General features: G+C 42.2%; 1 protein-coding gene across 1 annotated transcript in view; it reads right to left on the minus strand.

Moving 5' to 3' along the window:
- TSNAX (translin associated factor X) overlaps positions 1–12,685 on the minus strand; it is a 39,699-nt gene that overhangs the window by 5,504 nt on the left and 21,510 nt on the right. The window contains exon 5 of the mRNA XM_019527372.1: positions 525–652. Within this exon, the coding sequence (XP_019382917.1) occupies positions 525–652 (128 nt within the window). The remainder of the gene's footprint in view (positions 1–524; positions 653–12,685) is intronic.

Consider the following 12,685-nt stretch of genomic DNA (forward strand, 5'->3'; position numbering starts at 1 on the left):
GGCTAGGAGCTGGAACCAACTTCCAAGGGAAGTGGTGCTGGCCCCTACCCTGGGGGTCTTTAAGAAGAGGCTGGATGCCTACCTGGCTGGACTCATTTGAGTCCCGTTTCTTGTTTTGGGGTTTTGTTGTTCTCTTGCCCTGGCGGGGGGTCGGGCTAGAAGATCTACTAGGTCCCTTCTGACCCTAAATCTATGAAACTATGAAACTATGACCTTGACAGGATATGCAACATGTATTTTAATAGCAGCTGACTACAGTGAAAAATGTCTGAGCCAAGAGAACCTGTGACAGAGGATAACTCCTTACCCTTCTTCAATCTTGGCTACTGCTATGATTAGGTCATGATTGAGCAAGGCTGAGTCAATGGAATTGTTTTCGTCAAGAGAGTCAGTATATACCACACACTGAGCCAATAACTGAATTTATTTTATCAGATGCTAATAATCCTGTTACTTCAAGCTTAGACAATTCATTGTGTTAGCAAAAACCATAACCATTCATAAGCAAAGACACAAATTCTTACTGTGTTTGTTGTTTCCTCTTTTTCATCCAGTGTAAATACCAGTTGTTTATTAATCTCTTCTGCACTAATTAATGAATGTGTTTTGATGAAATACTGAAAGGAGACAGCTTCTACATATTCCTGAAGCCCTGTAGAAACATCAAATGAAAAAAAAATCAAAATAAAGAAATTTCTCAGATGTCCTTGCTGGAAATCACAAATCTTTGGAGAAAGATTTATTTTTAAGGTCTCCACTAGAAGAAAAAAGTGAAATGGACCTAACTACAGATATACAAGCTGAATACGCAGTTTTAATACCTCAACATCCTTCCTTTATATATAGACCAAGAAATCATACCAATACCACAACTAGAAACATTCTCAGCACTTTTATTTAGAAGCATACATTATGCACAAAGCCTCTTTTCCATTCAGACACTTTTTAATATAAAGTATAATCCTGATCTCACAGATGTCATTTTGGACTTGCTCCTCGAAGTGCAGCAAGAAACTCCTAAATAGAATATTTTTTGAAAGAAAATGTACCACAGTTAAAAGGTCACTTGTCTCTAGTTGCAGCACCATTTGCAGATACGTAGGTCTGATGCTGGACACATGCTTTATTCAAACCAAAGCTCCATTAATTTTTTGGATAGATGAATCCACTGTGAAGCTGAAAGACCAAGTTTCCATGTAATGTCTCTCCTAAACAATTGCCTCAGTATAAAATTTCCAATTCTCCCTGTAGTGAAACGACACGAAGCCACAACAGGTAATTTGGGGAACAAGAGCAGCAGAAGACCATTTGGCTGCTTGCCTACATTAGAAAAAAACAAAACAAAACTGTGTTTTACTTTAAACTCTCTGCACTTCTGCGCCAAGCCCAGCACATGCTCAGAAGAGGCAGCATGTTAGTTGGACCTGTCTCGCCTGATGCCTGTAAAGATCAGGTGCTTTAGTAGGGCTTTTTCAGCACTTTTATCTAATAGCTATTAGATAAAAGCGCCAAAAAGCCCTGGTGAAGCGCCCAATCTATACAGACACTGCAGAGCTGGGTCCAAGTAATGCACTGCTTCCAGCAAAGTGTGTTTTTGTTTTTTAATGTCTAAAAGCAGCGTTTGTTGTTGTGGTTTTTTATTTTTACTCCCCATTCTCCAAATAACAAAAATAATGTCAATATGCTACATTTCACCTCATTATTACTGATTATTGAATTAAGCCTGAATTTCCTATCTCTATTTGTTTTAGGGAAAATAGTGAAGAGATTCCTTAAATCCTGAAAGCTAAGGTACAACTCACTTGTAACAAGTACTGTCTGTTACTAGGAGTGATTTATACTGAAGCAGTTTTAAAAGTTTCTAGCAGGTCAGATCACAAATGTCAACCAATGAGAAATACAGACCACTAAAGTTGACACCATTAGCAGAGAAAGCAAGGATCAACCGTGTTAGTACAGCAATATAGCAAAAAGGCCTGTTGGAACTAAATTCTGAACACCTTTGAAGATCAGGATAAGAAGCTTATATTTGAAGTACAGGGAAGACAGAGAATCGAAGAAGCAGGATAACAGTCGCTGCAACACACCATGAAAATGATCTTACCAGCGGCATTTTGAATGGACTTTGGGATTGCAGGTACCCAGACCAGAAAAGAGAAACTACTGTATCAAGATGCAGATGACTGGGGTTTAGACAAGAGCTTGACACTGTGGGCAGTGAGAAAGAGGTGGATCTTGGGGTAAAAACCTAGTTCCAGTGAAATCAATGATAAAACTTCATCGACTTTAGTGAGGCCAGGATTTCACTCATAAAAAAGATAGGCAGGATCCAGGAGCAAATTTAGACATCAGATGAATCATAGGGAAAATCCAAGTACAAAAATGAAGCCAAGAATATATGAGTTTGAGCATCAGAGAGGATGATGATGCTGGGCACCACGGTAAAGAATACAATTTAAAGGGTAAGATCAATGTGCAGAAGGCCTTTCATACCACAGCCACAGTAAGGGCTTAAAAGGTAACCAGCAAGTTATTTTTCTACTTAAAAAGGGACAGGTTTGTCTCCGTTCATGATTTTTATGGTGGTAGTGGGGAAAGAAGTGTCGTTCTCCTGCAGTGTTCTCCTACAGATAAGATGTTACCGGAGGCCGCCCAAAAGCACTCCTCATACAACTGTGGGAAGATTCTGGGCCAATCCAAGGCAAATTTAAAACAGACAATTGAGATAAAGGACTCAGAGCATAAGTGGTAAAGGACTGCTGAAAAAAACTGTTCATAATCCTCTAAAAGGTTGATAAACCCATAAATTCTAGAAACAGCTGGATATCATCGCCTGTCCTTTCCCAGACTTATCCCACTGAACTAAATGGTGATGCAGTGATGACATGTGGCTAATAATTCATTTTGACATTTTGGCAGTTACTAAAATAAGCAGTGAGCTTCCAGATGCAGCAGCATTTCACATGAGAATGTTTGCCAGATTACATCTCTGCTGCCTCTGGACAGGACAATCGGGGGATGCAGGATCTACCAATCTGAGACTTATTCAAGTTCTGCCTGTAGTCAGGAGAGATCAAATGAGCTCCCAACTTCCATGCAGACATCACTGCCTTGGTCATCCTAAAACATTCCACAAATTCACCCCCCGTCATCTACTTATTTCCTCTTTCCATTTGTCCTTGGCCCCACACAAGAGCCCCTTCCCTCTGTCTTCACTTTATGATGTGATTTTGACCTCCCACCATATTTCTCAACTCCTACATTCCACAGCTCCTAGCAGCTTTGCTAGCTTTCACACAGAAATATTTAACAAAAAGTAGAGTTCACTGTTCGCTTTTATTTATCGCTTTCAAGATTTCAGTTAATTCCTCTTGTTGCAAAATTGCAAGATCAATCTTCATTTTTTGTATATATAACTCTCTCATTATAAACAATTCATTGAAGCCTACAGGTAAGGACTACTTTGCTATTATTTTTTTTCCATTAAAAATAATATTTGAATTGAATACAAGGCCTCCCTTCCAGAAGTATTAAAAAAAGATGACATTTACATGACCCAAGACCTTGAAAGAAGGTGTTTTTATGTGCAGGTAAAAGGATGTTTAAACGTATTATGTTTTAGCTTAATGGAAGGACATCCGCTGCTTTCAGCAAATAATCCCTAAGGTGAAAAAATCCCATCCCATTTCACTATTTTATCCAACAATACCTTTTCCCTTCTGCTCTTGTTTTGGATTTATTCCAAAATAGGATTATTTATGGGCTGAGCTGCTAGTAATGAAACGGTTTATAAGACTGCTGTTATGTAATCCATTTTGGTTTTCCCTGTACACGCACAGAGCTCAATTAAAGATCTCTGATTATTTCTATTAGCACTTATTACAAATATATACACAAAATTACAGAACTGTTACAGTGTTTTGACATTTTATTACATTTACTGAACATTAAAAAAGATTCATTTGGTCTTCCATCACCACTAGGTACCATGCTAAAGAAACAATACAAAATACAGTAACCAGCTCTGACAGATTCCTCCAACTTTTTGAAAATAAAAAAATTATATTAAATGTTTATCTAGAAAACTTATTTTTATTTCATTGATGGCAGCAATGGTGATCCATCAATTCAAGGATGATCTCTACCACAACACATCAATGGGTTTTGTGGCGAGAGAAATTTTGAGTCAGGCATCTACATCCAATGTCAGGTCTAGTAAAGTTGGTGCTTAAGGATCACTCACTCAATGCTGGTAACACCAGCTTTAGCAAGGATGCTGGTGTTTGTGCAGCAATCTTCCCATTTGATGTGGAGGATTTTCCAGAGACATTGTTGGTGATACCTCTCCAGGCTCTTGAGATGATGACAGTAGGTCATCACATTTCACATCTGTAGACAAAGGTCGGGGTGATAACTGCATTGTAGACCTGGGACTCGGTGTCCTTCCAGAGACTGCAATGAATAAAGACATGCGAAAGAAATTTCTCAAAGGAGGCACTTGCATGCCAGATCCTGTAATGGATCTCCTCATCATGTTAACTCTCTGATAAAGTTACTACTGAGGTAGAGGAAGTGCTCCACTACCTCCGGGGTCTTTCTCTCAATGGTAATTTGGGGATGGCGGTCACATTCATGGCCCAGGGAAGGCTGATAGAGCATTTTAGTCTTTCTGATGTTGACAGAGAGGCCCATAGTTCAGTACACTGCTCTGAAAAGATTCGGCGTAGTCCAGAGGTTTTCCTCTGTGTGCAGAAGAATGGCACAATCATCTACATATTGAAGGTCAAGGATGGTTGTTTTGAGCACTTCAGTCTTCAAGCAGAAATGACCCAGACTGAACAGCCCTCCATCCATTTGGTATTCAATGTCAATTCTGGAAGGAAGGTGGTCTCTAATGAGAACCAGGATGAGAACCAGAATGACGGTCAAAAAAATGGAGAACAGAATTGGGATGGTAAAAAATCCTTGCTTGACCCCAGTTCAGACAACAACTGGATCTGTCTCCAATTTGCTACACAGAATGGTTACAGTCATTTGGACGTGCAGAAACCTCAGGACTTTGATGTACTTTCCCATACACAGACTTACCTCCTCTCATGAAGACAGTCATGATGTTGGCATTCCTCAGGTCCCCAGGGAATTCTTCATTGTTCCTAATTTGAAGAATGAATTTGTGGAGTCTCGGTACCAGTTCCTTGATATCAGCCACATAGATTTCAGCAGGTATGTTTTCTGGTCCAATAACCTTTGTGTTCTTGGTTTCCTTCATGGCACGCCAGATTTCTAGGATAAGGGAGTTGGCACGGGACCAGGGATTCAGGGTGTTTGGGGATGGACTTGATGGTGGTATCTGCCACAGTAGACTCACAGATCAAGAGTGCCTCAAAGTGCTCTTTCTGTCTAGCTTGGAGAAATTCATTGTCTTTAAGGACTGTCAAAGCTATCCTGCAATCACAGGAAAGTAGGACCATGGGTAGTAGGGCCATAGATGGTTTTCATTGCCTGGAATAAAACTATGCATATCGTGATTGTCAGCATAGAGTTGTATTTCCTTGGCTTTATCTTGCCACCACTGATTTTTGATTTCTTGGATCCTCTTTTGAACTTTGGCTCTGGGGAGCCGATACATCTCTCCCTTCTGCTGAGATGAGGTGTCATCTTGCCAAGCAGAATAAGCCCTTCCCTTCTGGTCAAGGAGGGCTTGGATCTCACCATATTTTTACTTAGTATTTTTACTTAAACACACACAAGCTTTCAATCCATGCAATAGATATATTAAGCATTCATTCAGAAAACTTTTTATAAGTGAGTCCCTAAAGGGACCTAATACAGATACCAGATGTGACAATTAATTTAGGTAGAACACTTCTTCTCACCCTCCATCAAAATTTTAATCAGAGGCAACATCTTGATTTGCATTACTGTTGTTGCTAATTTGAAAGTTACTTTCAACTCTGTACTGAAGAAGCTAGGGGATACCCCTTAAATGATATAGTCATGTCCATTATACCTGGGAAGTGGGATCTTCAAATACATACATTGCTAGAGTGTTGAACATAAACACAGTAGTCATTTGTGAGAGGTAGGAAAAGGGAGGGAGCAGAAAGGAAATTGAAAACAGGACACTAAAGAAAGAGTATGAGAAGATAGGGAGGGAGAGAAAACAATAATGTGGGTGAGCAATGGAGAGAAAAATCCTGAATCAGAGGGGTGAGGGTTGGGAAACTGTAATCTCTCTCTGGCTAGAGTTCCAATCTTTGTAAGTGCAGGCTGACATTTCAGCTAGGAGTGATTACACAACAAGGAGAGGCTGGGGGAGGGGGGAACAGGGAAAAGACAGACGGAAGACTTCTCAAGATTAAAAAGAGGAAACTAAATTTAAATGAAAATCTTAAAATAGCCGTTTTAAGTTCATTTTTAACCAGTCTCATGGCTTTTGAACCCTTGGGGCTATCAATAGTGACTCTGTTCTTTCTCTTCCTGCATATGTCCACCCTCTCTTATTCCCCTTTCAGTGTTAACACCCTTTTATTTCCTAGAATCCTGTGCTCCCTCACCTCCCACTTTTATTCTTAATGCTGCTACTTCTGGGCTAGGGACAGACATTTAAAAAGCCTGAGCCTGAACTGATTCAATCCTTGCAAGTTAATCTAACCTGGCTAGGCTAAATCAGTTTGTAACTGCACAGACATCCCAGACATGCAGGCACATGCCTGCAGTGGCTCAAGCTAGAGGCCAGGGGGTGCTAGAACAGCCCTCTCTTCCCTTCTACAGGGTTGAGCTAAGGGTGGTGTGGCCAGGCCCCAGCAGGATTAGGGAGGGGTTCTCCCACTCCTTGATAACAGAACATTTATCACCCAATCAGAAAGCAAACAGCCCCTCATTACTTCAAACTCTTCTTAAACAAAGAAGGAATGGAGGGACATTACCAGCTGAGCGGATGATCAGCTCCAAAAGCCCTAAGCTGACACTGGTGTCTGCTACAGCACGGACTGCAGCCAGTATGTGGTCTGCTAGCTAATGCGTGTCTGTGTAAGGCAGAGGGGACGGGGGATCCCTGCTTAGCAGGGAGTGGTGAGGGGAGGGAGAGAGCAGGAGGAAGCCAAGCAAACGCTCTGTGCCCTTAAGTCTCTGCCAGAGCTGCAGCTACGGAGCGGCAGTCCTGCTGTGGAGCAGAGAGCCCCACCCAGCCCCGAGAGGATGCTGGGGGTGTCTGGTTTAACTTAAACCAGCAAGGGGTCTAGGACAGACATTGCATAAACCAGTTTAAACCAAATCAGTTAAGTCTGATACTACATTCAACCAGGTTCATCTCAAACCAGTTTCAGCCATTTTCAGATCAGTTTATGTGCACTGAACATCTGTTCTGTTATAGGTTTAAACCAGTTTCTGATCACTTAAACCAGGGTATGTGTAATGTCTGTCCCTAGCCCTGATGGTCAAGACATGAACAGTTGAAATCCAGTGCTGACTTCCTCCTAAACTGTGCAACAGAACTCAGAGTACATAGTGCAGTCATAGAATATCTGGTGCCGAGATCTCAGCCTTATGGCCCATAGTAGTCACTGAAAGGACAAGAGAAACTCTGTTCATTCCTTGCAGTTCAACTGCAGTAGGATTTCAGCTTTGCTGCAGGAAGTGGGGGAAAAAGAAAATGTTGCTTACTAGACAAATGTCACATGAAATTTTCTGTTAGGAATTGAACCTGAGCTGCAGACAGTAAAGATTACTGCTCTAAAGACAGAGATTGGCAACCGATGGCCCATGGGCTGGATCCAGTCCATGAAGAGACTGGATCCTGCCTGTGGCAGGTCAGGGAATCAGCAAAATGCTTCAGTCATAATGGCAGAGGAGATATCACAAGGGTCCTAGCACCTGCCTTTTTTTTATCTATTACTCTCAAAATCTGCGACTTGCTGGAGAGTGTGGGGCTCTTGCAGAGGCCCATCGTGATAAAAAGGTTGCCAATCCCTGTTCTAAAACAACTTTTTTCGACTAGAGGCACCCCTTGGAAAATGCCACATACAAATGCACTGAATTTACCAGACTACACCAGAGGTGGACAAAATGACGGATCCAGCTGGATTTCATTTCCCAGCAGCCCTGGCTCATGTTGCTGCGGCCAGTTTCCACAGAGATCCCAGTAGCATCAGGGCCGTGACACTGCAGGACCAGGGTTTCCATGGAGACTGGCCCCAGTAGCACTGGCACAGCACAAAGCTGCTCCAGGGCTGGTGTTGGGATCTTGCAGCAGTGACAGTATGGTCTGGAGCTGGGGCAGAGCCGCAATCCGCTGCCTGTGTGTCTCTGCCTGAGGCATGTGGGCAGAAGATCATAGTTCTGCCCTGGCTCTGAAGCATGTTGTCACCACTGCGAAATCCTGGCTCTAGAGCAGCTCTCCACCCAACTGTGCGTCTCGCCAGCACTGCTGGGGCCGATCTCCATGCCCTGCCGCTGCTGGGGTCCACAGAAACAGGTTGCAGCAACACAGGCAGGGGCTTCTAAGAAATGAAGTCCTCTGCAAACCCAATCCGGCCCGTGGGCTGGACTTTGCTCACCCCTGCCATCTTTTCCATGCTAAGTCTATATATATATTTTCATATGCCCTGCAAAACTGAACTAAATAGGGACTGTATTTGCCTACAGGTAATTTAAATACGGAAAGCAATTTCCGCAAAATTACGAATTGAGTAGGTCCCTAGCTATAAGCCCCTGCTGAGGTTGGGGTATCAGTTTGATAGCTCATTCACTGTGTTATATGACAAATCTCTCACTACTTAAAGAAGTCTGAAATCAAATGTGAAAGGATGCATAGGCTCTTTTTAGTCCTAGGAAGAGGAGCTCCAAATTAGTCTGAATAATGCTGAAATTGTCATAACATCCATTAGGAATAACTTGTTAGGTACCACACAATCAGGAATCACAAAAGTAATAAAGAAAGAGAAAGAGTTTCCATAAATGGACCACACCTCTGAAGTCCAAGGGCATTTATACACATACATTTTTGTGGTCAGAGGTGCCGGAGATATTGTGTGTCGAAGCAAACTCGACTAATTGAGTCTACTCCGTACATGAGCTGATGTGCACGCCGCTGCATTGCTTGTAGTTGTATAAGTGGCGAAATGTGCATCAGCATGGAGAAAATGGTGGTGGTGTGCTTTTGAACTAAAACACCTTATACGTTTTCGTTGAAAAGTGGACTGCTGCCATTTTCAGCACGTTGACATGCATTTTGCTGCTTATACAACTGTAAGTGATGCAGCGCCAGGTGCTTTTCAAAGCCCCCAGCACTGCAGTGCTTGCACGTGTAAAAATGCCCCAAGAGTCTGGGAGGAAGAACTCAAAGTGAACTACTTTATGGGGAGGCCTTGGCCTCTCTTTCTATAATCAGACTGACCGTGGAGATAACCTTCATTTATGTTCAGTCCCTGCTCCTATTGCTGCCTACATGTCTGTCAAAGTGCCACCCAACCCTTTTACTTTGTACCCTACCTGCCTTACATGAAACAGTGGAGGTGATGTCTCAAATACATCGCTGCAAGCAACGAATAGGAAAGCAGGGCTTCATATCTACAAAGCAACTTTGCAGCCACTACTGAAGGCTGTCTATTCCTCTCTCCAAGTCTAGACACTAGTGTCACTTCCTGCCTGTAGATCCCAACCAGGCTACAGCTAGATTTTGTTCCTGCTGGCAGGTGAAGCAGGATTTCCTCCCCAATCAGTAAAACTACAGGTGGAAGTTTTCAATCAATGTGGTGGTTTTATAAAAAGCTTTTTGCCCTGACATGTGATATTTTGCCTTCTATTCTTGGAAAAGAAAGTGCTGTCAAAGTGGGGTGCAGCAATCTCTGAAGGGAACAAGAACAACACTCAGCAGCACAATGGCTGCCACTCCAGAAAATCCAGGAGCCTGTCACCAATCCGAGTCAATTTAACTCAGACAAGGCAGCTTTGTGGCTGCCTTGTCTGAGTTAAATTGACCTACCTGTCTGACAGCAGAAAGGAGAAATGGTTACAGTTGGCACTGAGTTGGATCAAAGGATCAAATCATGTTACACTCTTTACCATAGTAGTTTTGTCTACTGGGGTGGAGATCCTTTATGCCCGTTTCCCATTTGATCAAAAAGGGGAAGTTTCTCTTGCCTCCAGCTCATTTTCCTCCTAGATTTATAGCAGAGGTTTCCAATCTATGGTCAATGAGCTACTGGTAACCTGCACAGCTGCTGTTTCTAAAGAACTAACTAATCACATGATGCTGACTCCTCCACTTTCAAAACTGAATTATTAAAGGCAGCCAATGTATGTTAACTATTTCTCTAACATAATTTGTCCATGTAAGCAATTGCTGCTATTGCCATAATTGAACTATGAAGGGAAAGGGAAGTGTCCACTAGAGAATGTTTCTTAAAGTTTGGTACATTTGGTACACAATATGAAAACTTTGAGAAACCTGCATGATCCACAGCATCCTATTTCTCCTATCAGGCTTCAGACGGTGAGTAATTCTTCACTTATTATGTCCTGTCAAAAAGTTAATGAATGAAATGAAGATCACTGCAGCAGGAGGCAGTGGTGAGCCACGCTGCAACTAGCCCCAGCTCCCCACTCACTGGTGCAGCCAGGTCACATGCCCCCTTCCCACTCCCTCCCCATGGCCAGCTCCTCAGAAGGACTCGGCCCACGGTGCCCTGTCGGTGCCCCCGCCACTGCTGCCTGCAATGGGGGGAATTAAACCACCACTTCTAAAAGGCTACTGGTGTCTGGCTGCCACCGCCCCAGGTGCACAAGCAGAGCCTATCGGTGCCTGCACTGCCACCCCCTGCAATAAACCCCCCACTTTCCTGCAGGCTACCAGGGTCTGGACCACTTCCACTCCTGCTGCTGAAGCAGTGAAGGGGATGGGGGGCTGGGGACGCTTGGCAAGGGCTGCTGCCCCCCTGCCAGGCAGACCTAGCAGCACTCCAGAGCAGGGTTTCCCACCACCACCCTTTTCTCAGCCAGCTGGAGCAGTGACAGTGCTCTGGCTAGGGAGGAGAGGGGTGGGGCCAACCCTGCTTGACTGGAACAAACAGCCCAGCCCAGCCCAGCCAAGGGCTGCAGAGCATGCTGGAGGATTCTGATTTAATTAAACCAGGAAGGGGTCCAGGACAAACCAGAAGTCCCATAAACCAGCTGGACCCAAATCAGTTAAGTCTGATACTACATTCAACCAGTTGATCTTAAACCAGTTTCAGCCATTTTGAAACTGGTTTATGTGCACCGAACTTATGTTTGGTTACAGGTTTAAACCAGTTTCTGATCACTTAAACTGGGTTATTTGTAACTTCTGTCCCTAGCCTTCAAGTCTGCTAATTGTACATGTTGGTTGGAAGAGAATGGAGAGAGCCTGAAACTGTGAGGGAAGGGAGCCAAAAAAGTGTCTGAGGGAATTAATAAGGAAGAGTCTTGAACAAGCAATGAACATGGAAAAGAAAAGTCACAATTAGTCTATTTTTTATCAAAATTTGAATCAAATTGGTCTAAAAATGAGAAAAACTAGGTTTGATAGATAGCAGTATATTCATATCTAATTCCTTTAGTGTTTTAATAGCCTCATCAGGAAACTCAGTTTCCATTTTTGGCATCTTACCTCTGTCTATGCTCTCACCCCTGAACAGTAGGGAGATGAACTTGTTTAAATTTTTCAGCTACATCCTGTTCCTGTGTTATTATGTTCTTGCCACAATCTCTTAGCAATCCAATAGCTTCCTTGGCTGATCCCTTCTCCTCTATGTATTTAATTCATGTTCTAGGTGAACCTTCTACTATTTATTATGCTCTTCTCTATTTATTATGCCTTTGAGAGCTTTTCTTCACACTCCTTTTTATCTCAGCATATGATTAAACACATCATTTACTCATTTTTGCATTTTCGGGGGTACAATACTTTAAATCAAAATGTGAATAACTGCCTCTACTTCCTATTATTTCTGAACAGTATATCCATTCTTGATATTAAAGTTAGTAGAAATATATATGAAGATAGCTGTGACAAAAAGCTTGAGTATGTATGAGATGTTTATTGTACTGCGTAGAAAATTAATACAATTTAAGAACAAAAATGACAGATAAAGACTCTACATCAGTATGCAATAAGTTATTAGCAATAAATTCATTTTCCAGCAAGAGTTCTGTATACGCTACAAAAATATCCTCCTTTAAGAGTGAGAAATCCTGGCCTATTTGGACACTAAAACTCACAATCATGAAAGATACCATGATCTGCTAGATTGCTTGAAGCTGCTAGGTAACTAAGCTAAAACAGGGTGCTGTATCATGCCATAAACTATTCCCCCATCAATTCACATAGGCCTCGTCTACAATAACCAGTCCAACTTGTGGAGATCTGCTTCCACTTTTTACATGCCATGTCAATTTCACCCATAATGTACTCCTAAATAGGAGATGGCCACAGACAAAAATAAGCCACATTGTGAAATTTTGTCATGGTTAAATGTAACAATGTTTTTATGATGTTCTGTTACTACAAGTTTAATGTCTACACTGGACTAGTTGTGTCAGGCGTGTCAATAGATTTTACATAAAATTTCCTAATGTAACATTCATTATTACAGCTCCCTTAATGAAAACAATTGTGGAAGTGATCATTTAGACAAGGTGCTGACATTTTTTTTTTTTTTTTTTT

Source organism: Gavialis gangeticus, unplaced genomic scaffold (assembly GCF_001723915.1).
Source record: "Gavialis gangeticus isolate Ggan-Ray unplaced genomic scaffold, GavGan_comp1, whole genome shotgun sequence".
Classification (NCBI taxonomy): domain Eukaryota; kingdom Metazoa; phylum Chordata; order Crocodylia; family Gavialidae; genus Gavialis; species Gavialis gangeticus.